Source organism: Mytilus galloprovincialis, chromosome 1 (genome assembly GCF_965363235.1).
Source record: "Mytilus galloprovincialis chromosome 1, xbMytGall1.hap1.1, whole genome shotgun sequence".
Classification (NCBI taxonomy): Eukaryota; Metazoa; Mollusca; class Bivalvia; order Mytilida; family Mytilidae; genus Mytilus; species Mytilus galloprovincialis.
Window position 1 is genome coordinate 65,913,745 of NC_134838.1, and position 25,312 is coordinate 65,939,056.

The window sequence follows — 25,312 nt, forward strand, 5'->3', positions numbered from 1 at the left end:
GAATGTTTAAAATATTGTATTTTGTTTCAAATGAAAAACAAATGTAAGATAAATAAATTTCAATATCACAACAGTTTATAAACACCAGTGAAAGATAAAAACTTTCACAAATATTTTATTTTTATCACAATATATAAAATGCATTTAAGCAAGAATGCTAAGTGTATTACAACCAAATGCATGTAGAACAAAATAAACACATTTTTAGTTTGTAAAATAAAATTGAAGTGTGCTATCACCTTGCTATAGTTACATATGAAATCTGCCATACAAATATCAATGGCTAGAAATCATAATTGATTTGGCTTTTCTGAACACTTATGCTATGTCTATATGACCTGGCTTAGTCATGTCAATTTAAAGTCCATCCATATGGTATCATATACAAAATTCCCTCCTCCTTTCGAATTATTGTGTCCTCATTTTTTTTTAATAATGATACAAGTATTGTTCTTCCTCTAACAAAGCACTGTCTTGGCCAGCACCATCATCCTCTCTTTTCTTCTGTTTAGGTGGTTCTGATCTGAACACAAGTTTCCTTCCAGTCTGAAATGAAAATATAAAAGTTGTAAATGATCTGAAAGCAGATTTTCAATAAATATAGCCAAATTCATCACAGCTGAAAATTAACAATATTTATATAAGTGCTCTAAATAATGTAATGTACATGTATAACATTTCTTTGTAAACAAGATACATCTATTAAATTTGGAATTAGAAACATCTAAATGTAACATAGAAACCATTTTCAGAGGTTCAAAATTCTATTCAGAAACTTTTGCAGAAAATTGAGAATCATAAATAGTTGTTTTTAGAGATATTATGTACTCTTGAAAACTGTGTTTAATTTCTTTGGTGTGATAGAACAACAGGATGCAATGGGAGTTAAAATATCAATACATTCAATGAAGTAGGAAAACATAAATTTACATTCAATATATATATAGATTCTACCACTGCATCGAGTGTAATACGATATTTATCCACTCGAGACAGTTAAATTTTCAAATTTGAAACGTGAGGCTCGCCGATAAATATCGTATTACACGAGATTAGGTGGTGGAATCTTTCTCTAATGATTTTCAAACAATACGCAGGCAAACTTATTCCTTGTTTGAAACTGATCTGCAAAGAGATGTGTTCTTTCTATGTGACGTCATCAGGCATGGTCGCCTTTTTTCATGCCGTCACAATAGGAAATTCAGAGGAAAACAAGAAAATTCGACGTCATAATCGGATTTTAACCAATGAAGAACTGAGATCAAACGAACCACACGTTGATTAAATTTTTTTACACAATGGGTGCAGAAAGGGATAAATTGACGAAGAATTAGAGAAATATATGATATCAAGTGCCCTAAAATGGTAAGCACATCCCTGTTTAAATAGAAATCTTGTTAGTATTGCAAAAAAGCTCTGTGATGTCTGACTGATATAGATTTCAGTCGTCAGTACTTGTATGAAAGAAACAGTACTGTGTTTATTTTTCTTCATTTTTTTTCCTGTACTGAGTGATATTGTTATTTTAATTTTCCAATAATATTTACCTGTTTCTTAGGTTCTGCTCTTGCTCTCTCCATGGCCTTCCTAACCCTTTCTTCTTGTTTTAACCTTTGTTCTTCCATCTTTTCTTCTCTCATTTTTAATCTTCTTTCTTTTTCTTTAGCCTTTAAAAATAAGAAACGATTTCAACTTCTTTAAACATGCTTATAATGTTCTAAAAATAACTTAACAGATTACTTTTAACAAGATAAGGCCTTGAAGACATAAAACTTTGCTCAGTGCTCTGAACCTAAAAATCATGCTCAAAACATGAAATCCAGCAATTTGATTGGTTGATTTTCGAGTCCGAGTACAAAATTCATGCCCGAAAGTTTTATGGATTACATGGTTCACAATGTTTTACATTTGTGTTGAAAATTATAAACTTAAGTTGTTAACAAAAATGAGATATAATCTAACCTTTTCTGCTGCTTCTACTTTGTCTGCTGGCATTGTTTCTATCTGTTCTAACAAACCTACTAACTGGTTTTCTAAATTTGTTAACATTTGTAATGTACTGAAAAACAAAATACAATAAAAATAGAGCTATGTGGTATGATTGTCAATGAGACAACTATTCACCAAGTTCATATAAAGTGGCTGAAAGCAAAATTTATAGGCCATGATATAATAGAAAGATTGGTAGTATTGCAAAAATCTATATGAAATCAAACAATATTGTAATACATATTTGAATGTCAAATCAACAGCCTTGTACTCTTATATTTGACAAATCATGACATTTTCAATAGATGATTACTGCATTAACACTGTATGTCAAATAGAGGAAAATGAAATAGCAGGGCAACTTAAAAAAAACTGCTTCATAAAAATATAATATAACTTACTGTGGAATCATTAATAATCGTTGGATACCAATTTTTGTGGATTTCGTGGGTACAGGGAAACAACGAATTTAAATGTTCAACGAAATGCATATTTCCTAAAGGAATGCATGTGAATTTTGTCAAAACCACGAATTTAAATATCCACGAATATGCAAGTTTCCCTCTGTCCACGAAAATTGGTACCCACGAAAATAAATGAATCCACAGTAGAATTGTATGCTTTTGTTCAAATAATATGATACAAGGCAGCACAATTAACTTAACTTTCCAACTTCATGTTGCTTACCTAATTTGTGCTTCGTTGTCTCCTATACATGTTTTATATAACTTCATGTTGCTTACCTAATTTGTGCTTCGTTGTCTCCTATACATGTTTTATATAACTTCATGTTGCTTACCTAATTTGTGCTTCGTTGTCTCCTATACATGTTTTATATAACTTCATGTTGCTTACCTAATTTGTGCTTCGTTGTCTCCTATACATATTTTATATAACTTCATGTTACTTACCTAATTTGTGCTTCGTTGTCTCCTATACATGTTTTATATAACTTCATGTTGCTTACCTAATTTGTGCTTCGTTGTCTCCTATACATGTTTTATATAACTTCATGTTGCTTACCTAATTTGTGCTTCGTTGTCTCCTATACATGTTTTATATAACTTCATGTTGCTTACCTAATTTGTGCTTCGTTGTCTCCTATACATGTTTTATATAACTTTATGTTGCTTACCTAATTTGTGCTTCGTTGTCTCCTATACATGTTTTATATAACTTCATGTTACTTACCTAATTTGTGCTTCGTTGTCTCCTATACATGTTTTATATAACTTTATGTTGCTTACCTAATTTGTGCTTCGTTGTCTCCTATACATGTTTTATATAACTTCATGTTGCTTACCTAATTTGTGCTTCGTTGTCTCCTATACATGTTTTATATAACTTCATGTTGCTTACCTAATTTGTGCTTCGTTGTCTCCTATACATGTTTTATATAACTTCATGTTGCTTACCTAATTTGTGCTTCGTTGTCTCCTATACATGTTTTATATAACTTTATGTTGCTTACCTAATTTGTGCTTCGTTGTCTCCTATACATGTTTTATATAACTTTATGTTACTTACCTAATTTGTGCTTCGTTGTCTCCTATACATGTTTTATATAACTTTATGTTGCTTACCTAATTTGTGCTTCGTTGTCTCCTATACATGTTTTATATACATCTTCTACTTTTCTATTTAGTTCTAGCAACATTTTCTCCTGGTCTTCCTGTTTGAATTCTCCAAATGAAAACATTCTGTAAATGGAGTATTAATTTATATGAGTCAATACAGAATATGATTAAACAACAAAAACATTATCAGATTTATTTGGAACTATAGTTGAAATGAATTTTATAATATAACGAATAATCAGATTCATTTAAGGCTAGTTAAAGTTATAAAAATGAATAAAAATATCAGGGTGTTCTCTCTCAGAAAATGACAGGAAGATAAAATTGAGAATGGAAATGGGGAATGTGCCAAAGAGACAACAACCCGACCATAGAAAAAAACAACAGCAGAAGGTCACCAACAGGTCTTCAATGTAGCGAGAAATTCCCGCACCCAGAGGCGTCCTTCAACTGGCCCCTAAACAAATATATACTAGTTCAGTGATAATGAACGCCATACTAATTTCCAAATTGTACACGAGAAACTAAAATTAAAATAATACAAGACTAACAAAGGCCAGAGGCTCCTGACTTGGGACAGGCGCAAAAATGCGGCGGGGTTAAACATGTTTGTGAGATCTCAACCCTCCCCCTATAAAGAGTATAGTAGTAACTTTTTTGTAAACTTGAGAGAAAAATGTTCATAGAGGAATTCAAAAAAAGGTTGTTTTTTTTCTGATGTTGATCATAGATTGTTTTTATTTTTGTAGCTAAAAATGACAACAATAATAGCCATTAAGATGACAGGACAAAAATGGATTTATTTTCAATCCCTAAATGATTATGAAGACAAGTGATGACTGACATGAAATTGACATGGTACAATATATCACCTTGCTAATTAAATAGACACCTGACAACATAAAGTATAAAATTTGATTCAAAGAAAAAAATATTAACCACAAAAAGGTATTTGTAAACTAGATGATTGTTTTAAATCACTCTTGCTGGTTCAATGTGAAATAGAGCAATTGCTGACAATTAAGAACAGTTTGATGTGCGGACATTTCATTTACTACCTATGCTATATACAGAGTGATATTTCAGATAAATCACCTGTTACAGTGTAAGAAATCACTCTGCTGAATTTGAGTGAATCAGGGTGAATGCTGATGATAAAGAGAGACAGCACTAATTTAATACCATGTCATATACTACCTATGTTATAGACAAAGAGATATTTCAGATGAAATACCAACAATCACCACCATTCACTGCTGGATTTGAGTGAACCAGGATGATTGCATGTGATTTAGAGAGACAACACTGAATTAAATATGACCATATTGTAGAGAATTTGCTTCAACTTTTTATTCCCTTCTTTAAACTGTTTGGTATTTTTATTTCATTACAGGGCAATGAAAAAAATACTCAGCTGCTTAAACTTAAATTGCAAATATAACTCTGGTAAAATAAACCTATTGAATAATCTGAGCTAAATATTAAAATATATACAGCCATCATTTTTCTGCAATTAAAATGCAATTGAATGGTTGTAAGATAGTATGTGTAAGTTTAAAATTTGCTCTCTTATAAAAAAATAAGTTGAATAGCCTCTTCAAATGGATGCAATTCATTCAATGAAAAAAGAAAGTACATTGAAGTTGATATATGTTATCCTGAACACATTGAGTTGAAATTTCAAACAATTTAAATACAGATTTTGGATTTCATACAAATACATGTAATTCATAAAACATGAATTTTCATAAAAACAACATGTTAGGTTTAAAGTCAAGCTGGCCTTTTAGGGTCCAACATATAAAGCATATAAAGTTTATCTATTAGGTTTGTAGAAATACTGTTACTTCCATAATGTACCTTTTAATAAATAAATTATGAATAAGTCCAAGTGAACCAACACCTGGCATTATAAGCTAGTTGAGAAATCAGGATGGATACTGAAATATGCTGTGATTGTCTTAAAACCTCATTAATTCAACTATAAAAAAGACAACAACATTGTTATTGCAAGGAAATTATTTTACTGTGGTCGACACATTTCACCACATGAACCACAGTTTATTTACTTCAGTTTTTTTATTATGCAGCTATTCTATTTATTGTCCTGAAGATGTCACTCTATTGTTGAAACATGTTGTCCACAATAAAATAATGTCCTTGTCGTCACTAGGATGTTGTCTTTTATAGCTATGATTATACAATTTTAGATTTAAAATCAAGATCATCAATATATATTGTTTAAATACTGTAAATTCAGAAATTATTGCATGCATTTAGCTATCATTATGTGAGATAAGTTATTACTGTTTTATGAAATGCTGCATATGCAATCAAAATTTAAACATGCAAATTTTTATTTTCTCAATAACAATCCAATTGCAATCTTCACAGAGATATAAATGTTGCAAATGTATGAATTTACAATATTTTATTTAATATGATTGTAATAACAATAAATAATTTACTTCCATCAACCATGAAGCAACAACCATCACTTTTTATCATTTTATCTGTTTGACTTGAAAACAAATAAATCATATTTTCTTATTTAATATATAGATAAAACCAAGATACACTATCAAACATGTAAGATATCAATTTTATGTCTTTCAACAGTCAAGTTTCATTTGATACAATAAAAATTGAGAAAAAAACAAATGAAAGTACCCCTCCCCCCCCCCCAAAAAAAAAAATAATAAAAAAAACAACAAAAAAACAAAACAAAAACAAATAAAATTTAAAACAAAATAAAAAAGATTAAATTTGAAAAAAATGAATATCCTTGCCAGTGAGAAATTTTATGATTAAGTAAAATAACTTGTACAGACTGACAAGTTGTCAGAAAGCATTACTTGAGTTAATATAATTATATATTTCACTCCAATACACTTTACTTATTTTATTTGATTGTGTAGCCATGATAATGTTCAATCATGATTCCTAAAAAAAAATTTGGCATAACTTGAAATCATTTATTTTTTACTGATTCTCTACTTTGAGTGTTCGATAGTGTATCTTAGTTCGGAACATTTTATTTATTAGATTATAATGAGGTAGATTCTTTTCAAGATTCACTTTTAAAATAGAAAGCTAAATGTGTTTTCAAAATTATTGATTGAAATCATCATAATTATCTTTTTTTAAATTTCAATCAAACCCCTATTTATATTCAGTATCAAGAAGAATAAGTAAAATACATAATAACAATACAGTTATTATTTTAGAATTTATAAAGGGAAAACATTTTTAATAATAAATGAGTGAATATTCCTGAAAAGAATCTATAATGTTTTAGGCTTCCTTTATATTTTTACCCCCATTCATCTGCTGTAGTTTTCACATCACTAATACATAAAGTAAACAACATAACTAATTGATGGTTTATGGTAAGTAAGGTATAAATTATTTATACATTGTATCAGATTTTTACAGGTACATTATCAATATACTGGGAGTTAAAAGGTCACAATGATGTATGTTGAAAAGATCAAAAGTGAAAAATGACTTTGTGAAAAGTATTTTGTTCATAATTATATATTAATTAATACTCAATTGCAAATTGAGGCACAACACTCCTCAATATGCTCCGCTACCAAAAAAAATAATTTAACTTTTCACTTATTTCTCAATACTGGCTCTGATAGTTACATGTAAATAGATATTTGACTAAAAACATTGCAAAGTATGCATTGAATTTCTGTAAGGAATTCATTCATGGTTTCTTAACAATAACAGGCAAAATAGTCGAAATAAAAAATTAAGGGTCAGTGTTTCATGCTTAGGTTCAATAAGTGCACCATCTTAACATGCTAGGTTTTTTACATTACCATGCTTCAATATACCACAAAAGGGGTCATATGGATAATACAATACAATCCTTAAAATAGGCAGTTCGACCTTTGACATCAAATATGCAGTCGTCATGATAAATCATGTTTTTAACATGCAATATGTACATAATTTTGTCTTTTAAAGACTTTTTCAGTTTGATAACACCATTACTCTGTTTTATACATTCATATATAATAAAACCAAATGCTAATGTGAAAATCATGTTAATTTTAGGTAAATTTAAAATGACTTCAACACTTGACTCAAGTACCAGGATTTTCACATTGTAAGCAAAAGGGATTTCAGTATTGTAACATGATATTTTTTCTCACCAAAAAGCACATTCAGACATATAAATATGTTCTTTTAATCTGTATCAAATGAAATTTGTTCAAAGTGCACATTAAGGATGTACTTGGGTGAGGTTTTGGAATTTGTGTCAAATGTTCAGACTCCTTGGTGTTTTTCCATACAATACAATGTAAAATATTTTGCCCAATAACATCCATTTATTTTTTCATACAAGACTTAATAGCTCATGGAGGGTCATTAACCAAAATTTTAGAAGATTCTTAATTTTCTTTCTTTTGTTTTGAGACCTAATAATACAAATGCAAATATAAGGTAAAAGTCAGAGTCAGCCTTTTCCCGCCCTATTTTAAATCTCAACTATCTCAAACAGGAGGTCCATGACCTATCAATATTTTTAGCTTATTTTTATTCTTAATTGCTGCTCTAACAGCTTATAGTATCAATTTTAACTTCTTAATTTATTAATTTTCACCTAACCTCACCTAAATACATCCTTAAGTCATATTCATTTAGTTTCTGATTCTTGTTCTAATCAACTGATCATCTCTATTGATAATTATAAATTGATTATCTATTGTTTTCTTAACATTCTTTTTTATATCAACTGTGTTAGGGCTGTATAGTTAGTCAAGGTCGTTAAAAACTCCTATCATCTTCAACATTCACTGGAAAGTTTCATGCATATTCAAGATGACTGCAGAATAAGCTTTAGGGATGCGAGTTTCTCGATAGCAATTCCCTATTGTCTAATTTCAAGTAAAATGGTCAATTTCAATGTAATAATAAGTTTTTTTGTCTTTAATTTTTTTTAAATAATTTTGGAGTAGTCCTAGCTGCTTATTTTTTCTATTTTTATATAAAATTTTATACAAATAACTTCATATCTAGTTCAGAATTCATTAAATTCATTGGAAAAAAATATATCTCACAACTCAAAAGGGAGACAATTCATGCAAATATTGAAAAAATGGGAGACAACTTTTGAAACTGAAAATAGGGAATAAAGGATAATAGCTTGGAGGAAAGCTTGAAGGAGGTGTGTTTGATTTTTTTGTTTGTGTGTGTGTGATTACTTAAGTGATCAGTTATACTTAACTTACTTGTCTTCAAAATAACTGCATTCAGGTTGTCAAATGTAAATTTTTACTTATTAGTTCACATTTGAACATTAAACTTTAAGTTGCAATAGTTCACAACATTTTCTTACTCAAGTGGAAAAAAGTTTAAGCTTAGTTTCATTATCTCATGAGATAAATGAGTTTCATTTTTATTGTCACAGTGGTAAAAACTCATATATAATTTGTGAATAGTTGCATACATACTTTGCTCTGATTTTTAAATCTTGTGCCTTGCTTTCTTCTCGTTTGATTTGATTCGTAAGTTTGCTAATTTGTTCTTTCAATATGGCTGTCTCTTTTTCCCTGAAAAGAAAAAAAACAACAATTTGATTAAAATAAAATATGATTGATTAATATACATAAAAACAAACCTAAGTACATGAAAAAACACTGATCTCTTTTATTATAAATTATTATTAAGTTCAAATACTACTGATTTCAAATGTGCAATTATTCCTCATGCAATTTTCATAGGGTACCAGTGGTGTTCCATATTTTTGCCTTTGTCTTTTTCCAAAAAAAATTCAGTTTCAAAAAAAGGTGTATATTTAAGTACAGTTGTGTTGACCTTTACACTGATCAGCATCTTTGTTTTAAAGTCACTGTTTTCAGATATTTTTAATCATAAATCCATTGTTATTTGGTATAAATGACCTTAGGCATTCACATTTGCCTAAACCATTTAAATCTGATTTCATGTAAACATTTCCCCTTAACTACTTAAATTGTTCAATACACCTTTAAAATCAATTTTGCCGATTCAAATTAAAAATTTCTATCAACTATACACATGACATGTTGTTTGGTAAAACATACTTACATTTTAACCTTTGTTTGTTTTATATTTGTTTTCATTTCTTCTAAATTTTCTTCTGTCTCTTGACTATTTTGTATTAAAGATAAATTTTGTTCCTCAAGTTCAGCAAATATATCTAACAGTTGCTGAGGCCCAGAAAAGAACAATTCTAATTCCTACAAAAAAGTAACATACCGGTAGTTATAATTATTTTAACACCCAACAATCTTGTCCCCATAAACCAGTTTTTCTTTCACCATGTTCTTTCTATTCTTAATTTATCAACTGCTATTTAAAATTTTCATGGTCTGAAACTAGTATTACTTAGGCAGAACTACAGTAAAGTTAACCAAATTAAAACATTTCAGGCTAAGAAATTTTGATTCAACCCATAAGCCAATTTTAATTGGCTCCTGGAGAGATTAAAAATGAAATAACTAGCAACAACAAAATTTGTTATCACTGGATGGATTCAAATACAAAAACAACTATTATAGATGACCCAAACAATTAAAGAGCTTGGAAAATTCCTAGAATTTATTTTTTTCATCTTCAACCGTGAGTCAGTGTCCAATTACCCATAATTCAACTCTTTTTTTTATTAATTTTTTTAATTCCAGCTTTATCTTTGTCTAATTACTTTTTAGTATTTATGAAATTGAAATGCATAACCGCATGATTGTAATTTTGTATTAGTTTTCTATCTTATAAAATGCTTTCCTTTTTGTCTTCAGACTAAAAGGAAGGAATTTAACAACTTCACTTACTTCTAAAGATTTTTTTAGTATTTATGATATTGAAATGTGTCACCACAAATTAAATAATGACTCAAAATGTAAGCTAAAAGGAGAAAAATAAACTCAAATACAGCCTGTTCTTAAACATTATTCAGATAAGTAAACTTTATTACATTGGTTGCAATGAATTACATTGATTTCCCAGTTAGATTAAAATTGATAATTTCACATGTGAAATAAACGTGGTTATTTCACTCTCTGACGTCATACAACAATAGGCGTTGTCAAGACATTGATAGCGTCGGATCAAAACAAATTGTCAATGCGTAGGAAAAAGATATAGTTCCTTACATTTTCTACATTAATTTCATAAAAAAAAGCCATTTGCTAATGTAATAAAAAGAATAACTAATCGCCGTATTTGAATATCAAAAATAAGACAACTTGTGACCTAACGCCGCTATGGATTAAACTCGAGTCGTTCGGTCACGCATTGTCTTATTTTTGATATTCAAATACGGCGATTAGTTATACTATAATTATACTTACATCATCATCAGATGATTCCTCTGCTGGTGTGCTGGCAGCCGCTTCTGCTCTACAAAATAATCAACAGAAAATTGTTTAAAATAATACCAAAAGATCAAAATGTGTACTATTTTTTCAGAGTTCTTTGGATTCATTTATTTTTAAGACTGAAAATACCAATTGTTGTTTATAAGGGGGAAATGTATTTACATGTGTATTTGATTTTGTGAATTTACATGCAAGCCTATAGAAATTTTAAACTTTTGTTGAACATTTAAATTAGTGCTTTTCTTTTACCCACAAAAATTGTATTCCACAAACAATAATGAAGTCAAAGAAATTGCTTTTGTTTGCACCTGTGCTAAGTCCTGTTGTTCAGCAGTTGTCGTTTGTTGGTGTGGTTCATAAGTGTTTGTCATTTATCAATTTTTGTTTAGATTATACCATTGGTTTTTCTTTTTGAATGGTTTTACACTAGTCATTTTGGGACCTTTTATAGCTTGCTGTTCGGTGTGAGCCAAGGCTTTGTGTTGAAGACCTAATACGGTTTACTTTTACAAATTGTTACTTGAATGGAGAGTTGTATCATTAGCACTCATGCCACACCTTCTTTTAACTACTTATACTAAATAAAAAACTATAACCTTAACATTGTTAACACAAGGACTCATCAAAACCAGGGCTGATCTTGTGCTCCAGAAGGGTAAATGACATTATACAATTAAATCAATGCTACTGCTTACTTTTTAGTTGCGGAGCCTGTTTTTTGTGTCTGAAGTCTTCCAACTGGTGGTTTCTTCCTTCCTTTCAATAAATCAGCAGATTTTTCTCCTGCATCTATGCTACCTTTCTTTTCCTTTTTAGCAGCCTCTCTTTCTTTCTTTTTCTCTTCCCTTCTCTTATCTCTCCTTTTAATTTGTTCTTCTCTTATTTCCTGTTGAAATATCAATATTGTCATATAAAATCAAAAATCAAATTTAACAAATGGGACATAACTCTATATGGATAGGGAGGATCTTGTCAACAGTCCATTTACATTGTGGTTGGAATTCAACTTAAGTTATAATAAAACAAAATATCTTTTGCTAAATTACATGACAGGGTGTATGTCACACCAATTTATGACAAAAACATAATATGAAAATAACTGATTATATTTTCCATGTAATTAAATACATTTACCAATAATCTTTATAATTTAAGAATATTAAACATCTCTGCTGTTATATAATTGACGAGTAAAAAAAGGCAGTTTATTTCACTCTAGATTTAACAATAATAATATGCATTGGATGAAAAGAGCATTGAGACTTCCTGTATATTACATTTGATTCAAATGCATGTTTTGCAATATTTTCATTAAAAAAAACCATGTGCATCTATTCATGCAAATCTGTCGCATAAGAATATCAGGGAATTTAGTACATCTTATATTCTTTTAAAATCAAGTGTAAACATATTTTTTAATTAAAAAACCAATGTTGCATTATATGTTTCTTTAAAATACAGCAATATTGCATAAAGTAATACAAATATGTGCACCCCATCACACAAACCTGTGCACCCCATCACACAAACCTGTGCACCCCATCACACAAACCTGTGGTGTAAGAGTATCCAAGAATTTTTTGTACATGTGATATTCTTTTAAAATGTCTTCAAATTTAGAGATCTCTGATTTTATTGTCATTATGTCTGCATTCACTCTCTTTATTTCTTGGACTTTTTCCAGTTTGGCTTTGGTTTCATTTTCAGCTCTGGAGAAAAATAACAAAAATTGCTAATACCATAAGAACTACTCATTCATAACAATGTTGTGTCTTCATATACATATATTAGTCATAAATTCAAATCACTGCCACTTATAATATTAAAATATAACAAAGTTTCTGAAAAAAATTGAGGATTTCCAATTTTTTTTAAAATCCAAGCTTTCACATTTCTTACAAAGGGCCATCATTTAAAAAAAAAAAAATCACACTGAATACCACTGAAAATATGTTCAGAAACAACAACACATGTGCTTTCCTGCAGCCTACATTTGTGCATAATTGCCTCAAACTTCTTTCACCTTTTGTACATTTTCAAATCAATAAATAGAAGTGTGCTTTACAAGTAGAGTATGTAAAATGAACATACTATAGCAATCCTATATTATAAGACAGGTTTTGAAATAAATAAGATGATTTTACAAAATCAACACAGTGACAAAGGTAGAAAATTGTCATTTTGGGAATGAAACTAAAGATTCGTTTTTTTTAACATAATACTTTATAAAAAATTATGTGGTGCAGTCTAAAAATATTGTGTCTAACCAAAAAAAAGAAAAGTTAAACTTCTTTTGACTCCAATAGGTAAATTGAAATAGTGTGAATAAATGTATTTTAAATTTAAAATATCAAGCATATACTTTGTTATTTTAAAATAATTTATGTTTAAGCACATAGGCGTAAAAAGATTTTTTTTGTCTCTTTAAAGAAATATTCAGCTGTTTAACCATTAACATAGAATTACTATAGTATGTCAAAAATGTATATAAATTGTTCTTCTTTGATGTTCCAATCCCGTCACAAACTCATTTCTAGAAAATCCAACCTGAGGCGTGCATTTCTCAAGAAATTTCTTGAACAATTTAAATTCTCTAAGAAGGTCTTCGTAATTAGATATCTGCGACCTAATTAGACTCATCTCTGTTGAAAATGCTTTGATCAAGGTCACTTTCTCCTGTTTTTCTCTCATTTGACCTTCATATCTAAATATATAGGGCAGATTTTACAATAAGAAGGAATTATTGTTTTTTGTATCCATCAAAAAAGCAATTGCTGAAACAGTGAAACAGACTGTGTAATGGAGTAATGCATTATGTTATTGAATAAAATGTGTCTTTCTGAGTAAATAAAAATAAAAATTACTCTGTGTTTGTGTTTTATGTTAGAATTAGAGGGTTTTCAATTTCAAAATATTGGACATGGAATAGACATCATGACCTACTTTACTGACATCCAGCTTATTTGGAGTGGAATTTTGAAGTATTATTTATAAGTGGAGCCTAATAACATGGACTTATATTTTAATAAAAAGTCTTCTTTTGTGTTTTAATCATAACTTTAAGGCAGATTTTTATTGGTAAAGGCTAAAAAAGGTAATTTAATAATATTGTTGCTAACGTCACGTCTTTTCCGTCCATTGTGGTATGTCACGATCGCAATTTTCTTGTTAGTTCTCAGACAGCCCATTGTAGTTATTTTTATCCCGGGTTTTATAAATAATTGAAAATAGCAATCATATTAAATTTGGATGACGTAAGGGGGTCAAAGGACTTGAGGAATCAATATCATTGGCTGTTTTATTTTTTGCGAACGTTACTGTTCGAGGTTTCCGTCCAAATCAGTGTCACGTGAGCAACATATATTTATATCTGTAGCTCTCCTGTATAGGAGTTACGATATCGCCCTTTGCAGAAATAGATTCGGAGTCAGTTCCTTCACATGATGGGGAAGCAAAGAAGGTAAGTTGTATGTAATATCGTTACAAGAGGACCTTAAATGTATTCCGTCCATCAAAAAGACGTTCGCAACAAAACATAATGTCATGATAGTAGATGTTGCTAATGTTACTATTACGAATTGGTTTCTTGTGTATTCATTTGATATAAAGTACACCTGCAAATGACATTCTGTATATTAGAAATTCTAAACCAGACTGTACAATTTTATTACTCCAGGCATATTTTAAACATCACTGTGTGCATACATTTTAACTTTTAAAGATGTTGTTGCTCATGTGACATGTCCAAATGTCGCTAACGTTACTAATTTTTTGGTTTCTTGTGTATTCATTTGATATAAAGTACACCTGCAAATGACATTCTGTATATTTAGAAATTCTAAACCAGACTGTACAATTTTATTACTCCAGGCATATATTAAACATCACTGTGTGCATACATTTTAACTTTTAAAGATGTTGTTGCTCATGTGACATGTCCAAATGTCGCTAACGTTACTCATTTTTGTCTCCGTCACATTAGCAACATGAAAGTAGGAGACAGAACACAATACTGTAAAATCTGCCATAGGTTATCACTGAAAACCATTTTTTCAATACATTCATGAAAATATATTTTATCTGATTGATTATTTGGACATATACAAAAAATCATAAACAAGTGTTGTGTACAATTATAAAGTAGGTGTAAAATTTGAAGAAAAAAAACTGTTGTAGTTAAATGACAAGTGAGCATGTACATGTTACATGTATAAATAATAAGTATTTTGAATAAGTTTCGTTTTTTTTCAATCAAAATTATTTCTTGCAGAAAATTGGTTAAAATATGAATTTTTCTGTATAAACAGCATTTGTAGTTATTTTGGGGTGTTTTTTTTTTTTTAGATCAGTGACTTACTCTCTTACAGCCTCCACAGAACCAGTGTCATTTTCTTTTAAGAATTCATCAAACATACTGGCATCTTCTTCTAAGTATAACTCTGCCTGTTCTAATTTTTTCTCTTCAGCCTGGGCTATTTCTTCCAGTTTCCTTATTTCATCTCTTTTAACCCCTAATGAATACTATAAAAAAAGACGTTAACTTCAAAACATAGCTCAAATGAATATTCTGTTTTAAATAAATTACATTAAGAGGCAAAGATAGCATTATACAATGTAAAGATCTATACGGTAAGCCAAGACAAAGCGTGTTATGTATATAGCACTTGTAATAAAGGGATACAGTCTAAATATATTGTTGCATAAAAACTTAAACATGTTACATGTATACTAGAAGAAATAAACAAAACAAACATGTGTACTAAAATTTTAAAATTAGATCTTATTTTTATTTGAAACTATATTTAATACACAAAGTCACAAATCTCTATAATAAATCATTAAGTGAAAAATATTGATTTATCTCCCTTTAATAGAATATAATTTTTGCAACCCAATATTTGGTTGCAACGTTAACAGAATAATATACAAAACTAAATATTTTCTTTTGTCAAACTCTAACAATCTATTTTAATACCTGTACTAAAAACATTTCTCTTTTCTTTTGAATATATTCTGCTAATGATTCTTTTTCTACATGTCGATCTAGATGAAAAGAAAAAAATGGTCATTACATGAACACATACATTTTGTAATAAAAATTCTGAGATTTGAACAAAACTGTATTTTTTTTAATAAAATATATGACATTCAATAATGGAGTCTCAATTTAAAAAGGAAAAAAAATACAGGTATATATGACAGTTGCACGTTGGCATACAAATTATAAATATGGTATCTTTAATAAAACCTTTGTACAGAACAATTAAAATGTTGTCTTGGAAATTGCTTCAGAATACTAACAGTTAATTTACATACCTTTCATATTGCTAATTTTTGTATGATTTGATGAAGAAGAAAACAAATTCAATAAGATTTCACAAAAGTCAACAAAATCATTTCCAACATTAATGAAATCTACCTCTTGTGACAGCAATTGTAAATTGTGGATCATCTTTAACTGCTACAGCTTTGTCTGAATCCTCAGCCTCCCCATCTTCATCTGAGTCTGCTGGTCTGATCATAGATGCTGTACGGAAATTCACTTTAGAGGCATATGTTGTTTTCTCATGTACTTTCAATTCTCGCTGTTTCAATCTTTCCTGGAAATAAAATATGTGGTTTAGTTAATAACCAACATTCTCAATAATTTTTCAAACAAAGGCATATAAATAAGACATGTATGTAGAATGTGCATGTATGTTTTGGCGTTTTGTATGACATCCTTTTTCACTGAACTAGTATACATTTTTATTTTGGGGCCAGCTGAGGCCCACCTCTTGGTGCAGGATTTTCAAATAACAAAATAATATTCTAAATAGTTTATGCTTAATTATATATTATAAGCAGATCGACTAACTGTAAGAAACATTAAATTTAGTCTGTTTTGAATATTACCAATCAGAAAATACATTGATTTCACGGTAGGTGATTTTTCAGAGCATTGTCTCAATAATTTTAAATTTCAAGGCAGTTAGTTTTTATGTTTAAATAGAAATTACAGAACAATTATAATATTAAATCAAACCTGTTTCTTTCTTTGTCTTTCTTTATCTCTAAGGACAAATATGTCTACCTCTGGGGGCATCTTGAAGGGGTTTCCTTGTGGTACCATATCATCTATAAAAATATATACATTTTTTTTTAGGTTGAACTATTTATGCATGTTACAAAAATACTGAAGTCCAAGGAAAATTCAAAACTGGAAGTTCCTAGTCAAATGGCAAAATCAAAAGCTCAAATTTTAAACACAACAAAGGAATGGATCACAACTTTCATATTCCTGACTTGGTACAAGCATTTTCTTATGTAGAAAATGGAGGATTGAATGTGGTTTTGAAGCCTTAAATCTCTCACTTGTACAGCAGTCTCGTCAAATTCTACTGTATCGACAACAATGCATGACAATACAGCACTGCATGATTGCTAGCTGAAGTACATTGTATAGCATTTTAATGATATTGAAAATTAATATTCTTTAATTATCTTTGACAAATATATTTATATAAAATAATATCCCTAAAAATGTAGTTGCTTGAAATTTCTTTTTCACACTAAAGCAAATAACACAAAAATTTATGAATATGTTCATACCACTAGTGTTAAGATACTTTCAATCATAGATTGTCATAAAAAGAAAGTTTCCTAACCTTTTAAAATTGTACTTTGTTATCTTATGGTTGGGTTACTGTCTCCAAAAATTAACCATCACAATCTATTTCTATTGATATTCAAAAAGACTGTTTAAAATTCAACATCATAACAATTCAAATAACAAAAATCAACATTTGTACCTGATAAAACAGATTTGTTTGATCCTGATTTTGCTGAATTTGGGAATGTTACTCTGCCTGACTGTCTTGAACCATCCACTCCTACAAGTAAATATTCATAACTTTAATATCAACACAATAACTAAATGTTCATTGCACTAAATCATTTCACGAAATACGTCACTACATTATGAAAATAAGCAGATGGTATTCGTGTATGATTGCCAATGAGACAACTTGAGTTCCAATTGATAGATAATTTGTGTCAACTAAAAGTGGTCTGTGGACAAAGGAAATCTGGATAGAAAGCTTATCTGCATTATTTTATTGTAAATAGCTAAAGGTCAAATGAAACTAATTTATGGGGTTCGTGTTGTTTATTCTTTAGTTTTCTATGTTGTGTCATGTGTACTATTGTTTTTCTGTTTGTCTTTTTCATTTTTAGCCATGGCGTTGTCAGTTTGTTTTAGATTTATGAGTTTGACTGTCCCTTTGGTATCTTTCGTCCCTCTTTTATGTACATGTATCATTAATTATCATTTAGAAGATGCCTTCTTAAATATTAATATCAATTTGTATCTTATTCTTAATGACAAAATTGCAACGTTACTATTAATCTAAGTTACTCCAAGCATTCTTAAAACTTTTTCAGATTATTTTTAGATAAACACAAATATATGTTAAATTCTATTGTTCTAAAATTTATATTTTATCATAATTTGTTTCAGGAATTTTGTTTACGAAAAAAGTCCTATCACTTCTATGTCTTTACCATGTTTATGATCAAAATTTATATAGGAATGAATTTTCAAAAGTGTCACTTTTGAAATTAAAAAAAAATTGAATATTTTTAGTCAGATTAAACTTTTGAAATAATTAACTACTTACTTGACTTTTTTCCTGAAGCATCTGTGTCAGGAGAAGGGGCACCTGTTGGAGAGTCTGCCATTTTGTTTAAATTCTGAAATATAACAATATAAAACATGAAGTTATTAGTTTTACCATGTTTACCTCCTTGAAATCTTGTTTTCCAATGGGATTTGTTTGTACATTTTTTTTTGTATCCTAGCTGCTCTATACAATACAATACAATATCCATCAATTTTTGTTAAAACCTGTACATATCAGACTTGTGATTTTTTTAATGTTTTCCCATGATTCATTGCATCAAAGCAAAGAATGAACTCTGTTTCCTAAAAAGTTGAGAATAATGAAAAATAAGGACCATTTGATTCACATACATGTATCTATCAGAAATTATGTTATTTACAACTGCAGTATTTATATCACATGTGTGTACATGTACAATGTGTCTCGATATGTGATTGATCTGTAAGTCACAGTTTTAGCTACATCATTTTTACATACATGTTGTTCAGCCAAAAAATTCTTTACCTATACAAGTTTTAAAATAAAATACACTTGCATAAGTTTCCTATAAATTCATTATATAGGCATATTAGTATTTACTTCTTCAAGTAAATAAAAATTACTTGTACAAGTAGTACCCCTGACTGGGCCTAAATTAATATATTGTTTGTTTCCCCAATCCCGATCCTGCCAAGCCAGGTGTGGGTAAGTACATGTAGGTAGGGAAATCATTTTACTTTTTCCAAAAAGCTGGAACAATATCAGTCGATCCCACAATCCTTCAAATTGGAAATGAATAAAATAATATTTTTCAGGGTCAGTCAGGATTGGGGAAACAAACAATATTTTATTTTAGGCCCTGGTTATTAGCATGATAAGTAAAACAACCATGCATCAATGACATTCAGGTAATAAAACATGAAAGATGTGTCAGAACAAAAATTCTTACTGAGACATAACAGCACAAGCATAGACCTTATCCCTATTTGAAAATCTGTGTGACCATTGCTTGACCCTAGAATCTGCACACCTTGAACTACCGGTATTGACAATCACATCATTCAACAATCTCTTTTCCATTGTTACTTGTAACGTCAAATGTTTTTATTATGACCTCAAATTTTAAAGAAACCTTTGTGAAGTTCAGTAATGACATACAAATCATAATAATTAAAAAGGTGTATTGTGACATATGATATTTACAGAAAATGCATGAAATTCAATTAAAAAGTTGTCTTTTTACTTTTAGAAAATAAAAATATAATTTGTACCCAATGTAACCTTCAAGAGATCATTTCATAGAATACCTTCTTCTTCCTTTATAGTACAGGCCTCCCATGGGAGTATTATCGTACTGTTTTATGTACATGTTCGATGTGAGAACAACAAATGTGCGGGTAAGTGCGGATTATCTACAGTGAAAACGGTGCTTCTTTAAAATAACGATAAAAACAAGGTTGTACATCTATCAAAGCCGGACCACTTGCACACCCCTTTTGAATGATTCAAGGGTTGTGCAGCTAACTATGTGTTGTGGCAGTCCATTCGGGAAAAACGAGTGACGATATACTTGAGTCCTGGCAAAAGGAACGAGGAATCATTCATTGTGTCCTCTTACTGTTGATATTACTGGCTTTAAATTTGTAGTTGGTACCTGTCGCATAGTATCTGAGCAAGGATTTCTTACTATACAAATCCTTGATCTGAGTTATTTCAAAAGTGTATTAACTATCGTTTATGCTAATACATTAATTTTATTTAAGTAATATCTGCGTTTACTATGAGGAAAGTACCAAACAAACCTATGTAGGACATTAATGTATTACCTATAATGTTAGGATTTGTATACAAATCCTTACTTCAGGGTAAACCAATTTCAAATTTTAGCTTGAAAAAAGCAGAAACTACTTGCATGATTTCAAAATTTCATGAGTATTCAAATCAGTTATTCAAAAGAATTATTCATGGGACATCTGCGTTATCATAAAGAGCTAAAGTTACCAATTAATGTAAATTCAGGCACCCACTGTTTACAATTTCCGTGGTTACTAACTCCGGAAGTTAATTTGTATGAGAAGGGGAAATAAGCAATAGTGACTTCCGGAATGGCTAACTTCATGGATTTCAACGTGCAGATTAGCGAGAAGCAACATTTAGCCAAAACACTTGCTATGGCAGCAAAATGTAAATATCATATTCTTGTTAAATCAAAATAAGAAATACGATTCTTCTCTGGCAAAACTTGTGTGTTTATGAAATCATAGCAACATTACTCCAGTTCAGTTGTCCCGACCTAGTCCAAGGACGTATAACTAACAAGTCCAAATAAATTATGTTTTCGAGACGTTTTGGCCAAGGACGTATATTATGTTAGTTATACGTCCTTGGTTTTGGCCATACACCACTTAGTCGTTTCGACCCCTTTTCTTAATTTCTTTGTCTATCAATGTTTTGAATAAAAAATAAGAGGTCAGTGTATATTTACTTTGTAAGAGATAAGACTGATACAAAGTAAATATGGGGTTAAATATAATGATTAAAGAATAATGCCCTTAAAAAATGAAGATTAGAGAATATCGGGCAAAAAAATGAAGATTAGAGAAATGCATGGTCTAATTTTTTGAAGATTAGAGAAAAAAGGGGTTAATTTTTTTGAAAATTAGAGAAAAAAGGGATGAAAATTAAATGTTTACAGAATAACAGACCCCCATCCAGACCCTCATACATGACATATAAAACAAATGATTTGGAAAAAAGAAAATTAATGTATTGTTTTGCTCCAAAATACTATAGAAAAAAGTAGGTCCCATTGCAGGAAAAAAATAGTTAATCCTCTCAATTTCATTGATGGTCTTTTAAAAAAAAATTAAGGTTCATCTGTACAATTGGCATGATTGGGAATTAATTAATATATATCATGTATATAGATTTCCAGAGATATAATATTCTAGTCCCAAATTAGTTCCAAAAAAATATTATGACACTTTTAAAAATTAAAGCTGATTATATTTGAGGTGGTGCTGTTGCCTTTAAATGCTACATCTTCATTTGAACTTTGGTGGATAGTTGTCACATTGGCATTCATTCCACTTCTAAAATTGAGAATGGAAATGGGGAATGTGTCAAAGAGACAACAACCCGACCAAATAAAAAACAACAGCAGAGGGTCACCAACAGGTCTTCAATGTAGCGAGAAATTCCCGCACCCGGAGGCATCCTTCAGCTGGCCCCTAAACAAATATATACTAGTCCAGTGATAATGAACGCCATACTAATTTCCAAATTGTACACAAGAAACTAAAATTAAAATAATACAAGACTAACAAAGGTCAGAGGCTCCTGACTTGGGACAGGCGCAAAAATGCGGCGGGGTTAAACATGTTTGTGAGATCTCAACCCTCCCCCTATACCTCTAACCAATGTAGTAAAGTAAACGCATAACAATACGCACATTAAAATTCAGTTCAAGAGAAATCCGAGTCTGATGTCAGAAGATGTAACCAAAGAAAATAAACAAAATGACAATAATACATAAATAACAACAGACTACTAGCAGTTAACTGACATGCCAGCTCCAGACTTCAATTAAACTGACTGAAAGATTATGATTTCATCATATGAACATCAGGCACAATCCGTCCCGTTAGGGGTTTAGTATCATACCATCATAACATATATGAGAAGAACATAACCCGTGTCATGCCAACAACTGTTTTTAGAATAAATGTGTTTAGTTCCGATGCAAAGACCTTATCAGTGACTCAATATAAACGCCAAAATATGCAATCTTTAATGACTTGACAACAGTATCGTAATTATATCCCTTCTTAATAAGTCTATTCAAAGGTTTTGTAAGTTTCTGAGGTGAATACTGACACCTTTGTGCTTTATAAAGAATATTACCATAAAAAATTGGATGTGAAATACCTGAACGTATTAGAAGTCTGCATGTTGAGCTATATTTACGAATGATGTTTTTATACCGATGATAAAATTTAGTAAATGTTTTGACTAGTTTGTGATATCGAAAACCCTGGTGTAATAATTTTTCAGTAATACATAAATTTCTCTCGTTAAAATCTAAAACATTGTTACATACACGAGCAAATCGTACAAGTTGAGATATATATATAAACACCATAAGATGGTGACAAGGGAACGTCACCATCTAAAAACGGATAATTAACGATAGGAAATGAAAAATCATCCCTTTTATCATAAATTTTAGTATTCAGCTTTCCATTAGTGATATAGATATCAAGATCGAGAAAAGGGCAGTGGTCATTGTTAGTATTAGCTTTATTTAAAGTAAGTTCAACAGGATAAATTTCATTAATATACATACTGAAGTCGTCATTATTGAGAGCCAAAATGTCATCCAAATATCTAAAAGTATTATTAAATTTGTTTATCAGATGTTGTTTCGATGGGTCTTTGCTTATTTTTGTCATAAATTGTAACTCATAACAATACAAAAACAGGTCCGCAATAAGTGGTGCACAGTTAGTCCCCATTGGAATTCCATATTTTATTATATTTTACAGACTTAGCAAAAGGTAATGATGTTGTCCCATATTCTCAAAAATGGTTTACCTTTGATAAGTGATATTGGCCTAGAAATTGTACAATGTTAAACTATGTTAGCTAATATACCAGGCATGGGTTACCTGTGAAAGAGAACTATATATTGATTTATCAGAACAAACATGACAAAAGCATAAATGAAAAAATGACAATAAGACAGCTACCCAGCATCTTTCATCTGCAAGATTTTTTACCTCATCATTTATCTTTTTTATAACATTGACCAAGGACCAGCATATGAAATTAATTTTTTTAACAATTATATTATTGTCAACTTCTGAATCTTTGAAATATAATATGGCAATGTGTTTTTTTGAACATTTTAACAGTGGGCTATAGTTTTGTTGCTGTAAATCATTGTGCACCAAGTATAGACAGTATTGTAAAGAAAAAGAAAAAAGACAAAGATTATGTAAGTACTGTAATAAATTTGTATAGATATGTATACACACATGTGCAGACAGTAACAATCGTATATGTATAAAATATATAGATTTTTGTTAGAAAATGATGGATTTGAGAAATGAGTCTTTTTTGCATCATTTACATGTAAATATGTCTCACCGCGATATAGCCTTGTTGTGCTAATACGGTGTAATGCAATCAACAATCAATGTAAATATGTGATAATTAGTGTATCTCAATTTTTTAATGTTTGCTATATGTTGAAAAATATGAATAATCTATCTTAAGATTTTAAAGAACTTGATTGCTAGGAACACATTCTTGATTCTTACCATATGCTTAAAGCATGCATTAAAGCATTTATATGTTTAAAAGAAGAAGAAGCTTTTACGTCAATGAGACGACAACGTAAGGGCAAACAAAAACACCCAAAGTTGGATGAAACTCAAAACAAGGATATGAAACACACCAATTCTAACTGGCAATTATAACAGTCACCTATTTTGTAATGTTTATGTATTGTTCAGAAACAGATGCATATCATATGAATACTTGCCATAGCACACTGTCAGAAGCAACATCTATTCTATAATTATTTTATATGACTCTTTATTTTTCTTTTTTCCTTTGTGTAGCATGCAATTCCATTACCAGAAACTTTGAAAGTTGATGCAGAAACTTTAAAGAATATCATGGTAAGATATTTAGTTGAAATTCTGTTAAGACATCTGATTTTTGGTTGCCTGCTGCTGCTCTTGAATTATTTAAGATTGCCTTACACTCATGCCATCCTTTTTTAAAGAATTTACCAATAATTTCAATGTTTGTAATGTTATATTTTGATATTATAAGATCTCAATCACTTTAAACAATGAAAATTTTACTGCATTGTTTAAATAATATATTCAAATTAGTGTGCTTAATTTTCACATTTTTTTAATTACTAAAGCAACAAATAAACCAAAATTAATTATATTTTTATCCCAATTTTTGTAGTAAGGGAGATAAATCTATATATTTCAAACATTTGAAATTATTTGTGCAGTCAGACAGAACAGGTTCAAACACATAATCATTTTATACACTCAAAAAAGAAAAGAATAGCAAATATTCTCAACTTGAAAGTATAAACTTAAGGATGTACACCTCTGAGGAGCCAAAAATTTCTAGAATTAAACTTTTTTTCTTTGCTTTTTTGTGTCAAATTTACCATGCTGTCAATTTTGTAAATTTGTGATTTTTCTCAGTTTTAAGAATAAAATGCATATTATTTCAACCTTTTTTGTTATAAATGATTGAAAAAGTATATGAAAAGACAAAAATGATATGGGATGTACATGATTCTTGTAAAATCATTTTGTGTACCCCTCATCCATTTTCTTAAAATTTTGGCTTAAAAGACTGTCAGACTTGATTGGTCGTAAAATTTGAAAACTGAATTACACAAAAACCATCCATTGTAAATACACAATTTTTTCACAGAGTTATGTTTGATTATAATATTTTTAAAATTCATTGATATTTTCCACTTGTATCACATGTTTTGGAAATAATTCAAGAACGAGATTTCAACAAGACTGAAACCTCAGAAGAATACATCCTTAAGAATGAAATGATTACATTAAAAGGAGAATATAAATCACCAAAAAATAACATAACAGATCACATCAACCACCAAATCCTAACCACTACAAAATAACAGATATACAAACAAAAACAAACAACTTTGATCAACACATTTTCC

The 25,312-nt window shown here is 29.7% G+C and overlaps 2 protein-coding genes across 2 annotated transcripts in view; one reads left to right on the top strand and one right to left on the bottom strand.

The window, feature by feature from the left end:
• LOC143081881 (cilia- and flagella-associated protein 100-like) lies at positions 1-20,667 on the bottom strand. The gene is made up of 16 exons (XM_076257543.1): positions 20,581-20,667; positions 18,598-18,670; positions 17,731-17,811; positions 16,965-17,056; positions 16,359-16,539; positions 15,915-15,982; positions 15,297-15,460; positions 12,492-12,648; positions 11,635-11,825; positions 10,913-10,961; positions 9,651-9,802; positions 9,035-9,133; positions 3,573-3,689; positions 1,963-2,059; positions 1,548-1,667; positions 1-546 (listed from the first exon to the last, which is right to left on the bottom strand). Exons 2-16 carry the CDS (start codon positions 18,656-18,658, stop codon positions 430-432), a joined length of 1,746 nt encoding a protein of 581 aa, XP_076113658.1. The 5' UTR covers positions 18,659-18,670; positions 20,581-20,667; the 3' UTR covers positions 1-429.
• Positions 20,649-25,312, top strand: part of LOC143081893 (ribonuclease P protein subunit p30-like) — a 12,814-nt gene continuing 8,150 nt past the window's right edge. Inside the window, exons 1-3 of the mRNA XM_076257550.1 lie at positions 20,649-20,763; positions 23,493-23,575; positions 24,204-24,263. Coding sequence (XP_076113665.1) covers positions 20,685-20,763; positions 23,493-23,575; positions 24,204-24,263 — 222 coding nt within the window. The 5' untranslated portion in view covers positions 20,649-20,684. The remainder of the gene's footprint in view (positions 20,764-23,492; positions 23,576-24,203; positions 24,264-25,312) is intronic.

Bases quoted from the DNA above. Each gene is read 5' to 3' on its own strand.
- LOC143081881 (XM_076257543.1), bottom strand. From the start codon at position 18,658: ATGGCAGACTCTCCAACAGGTGCCCCTTCTCCTGACACAGATGCTTCA. The intron at 3,690-9,034 runs GTATGTATGCAA...CTCCATTTACAG, and splicing joins GATTTAAAAATCAGAGCAAA to AATGTTTTCATTTGGAGAAT. The intron at 1,668-1,962 runs GTTAGATTATAT...TTATTTTTAAAG, and splicing joins AAGTAGAAGCAGCAGAAAAG to GCTAAAGAAAAAGAAAGAAG.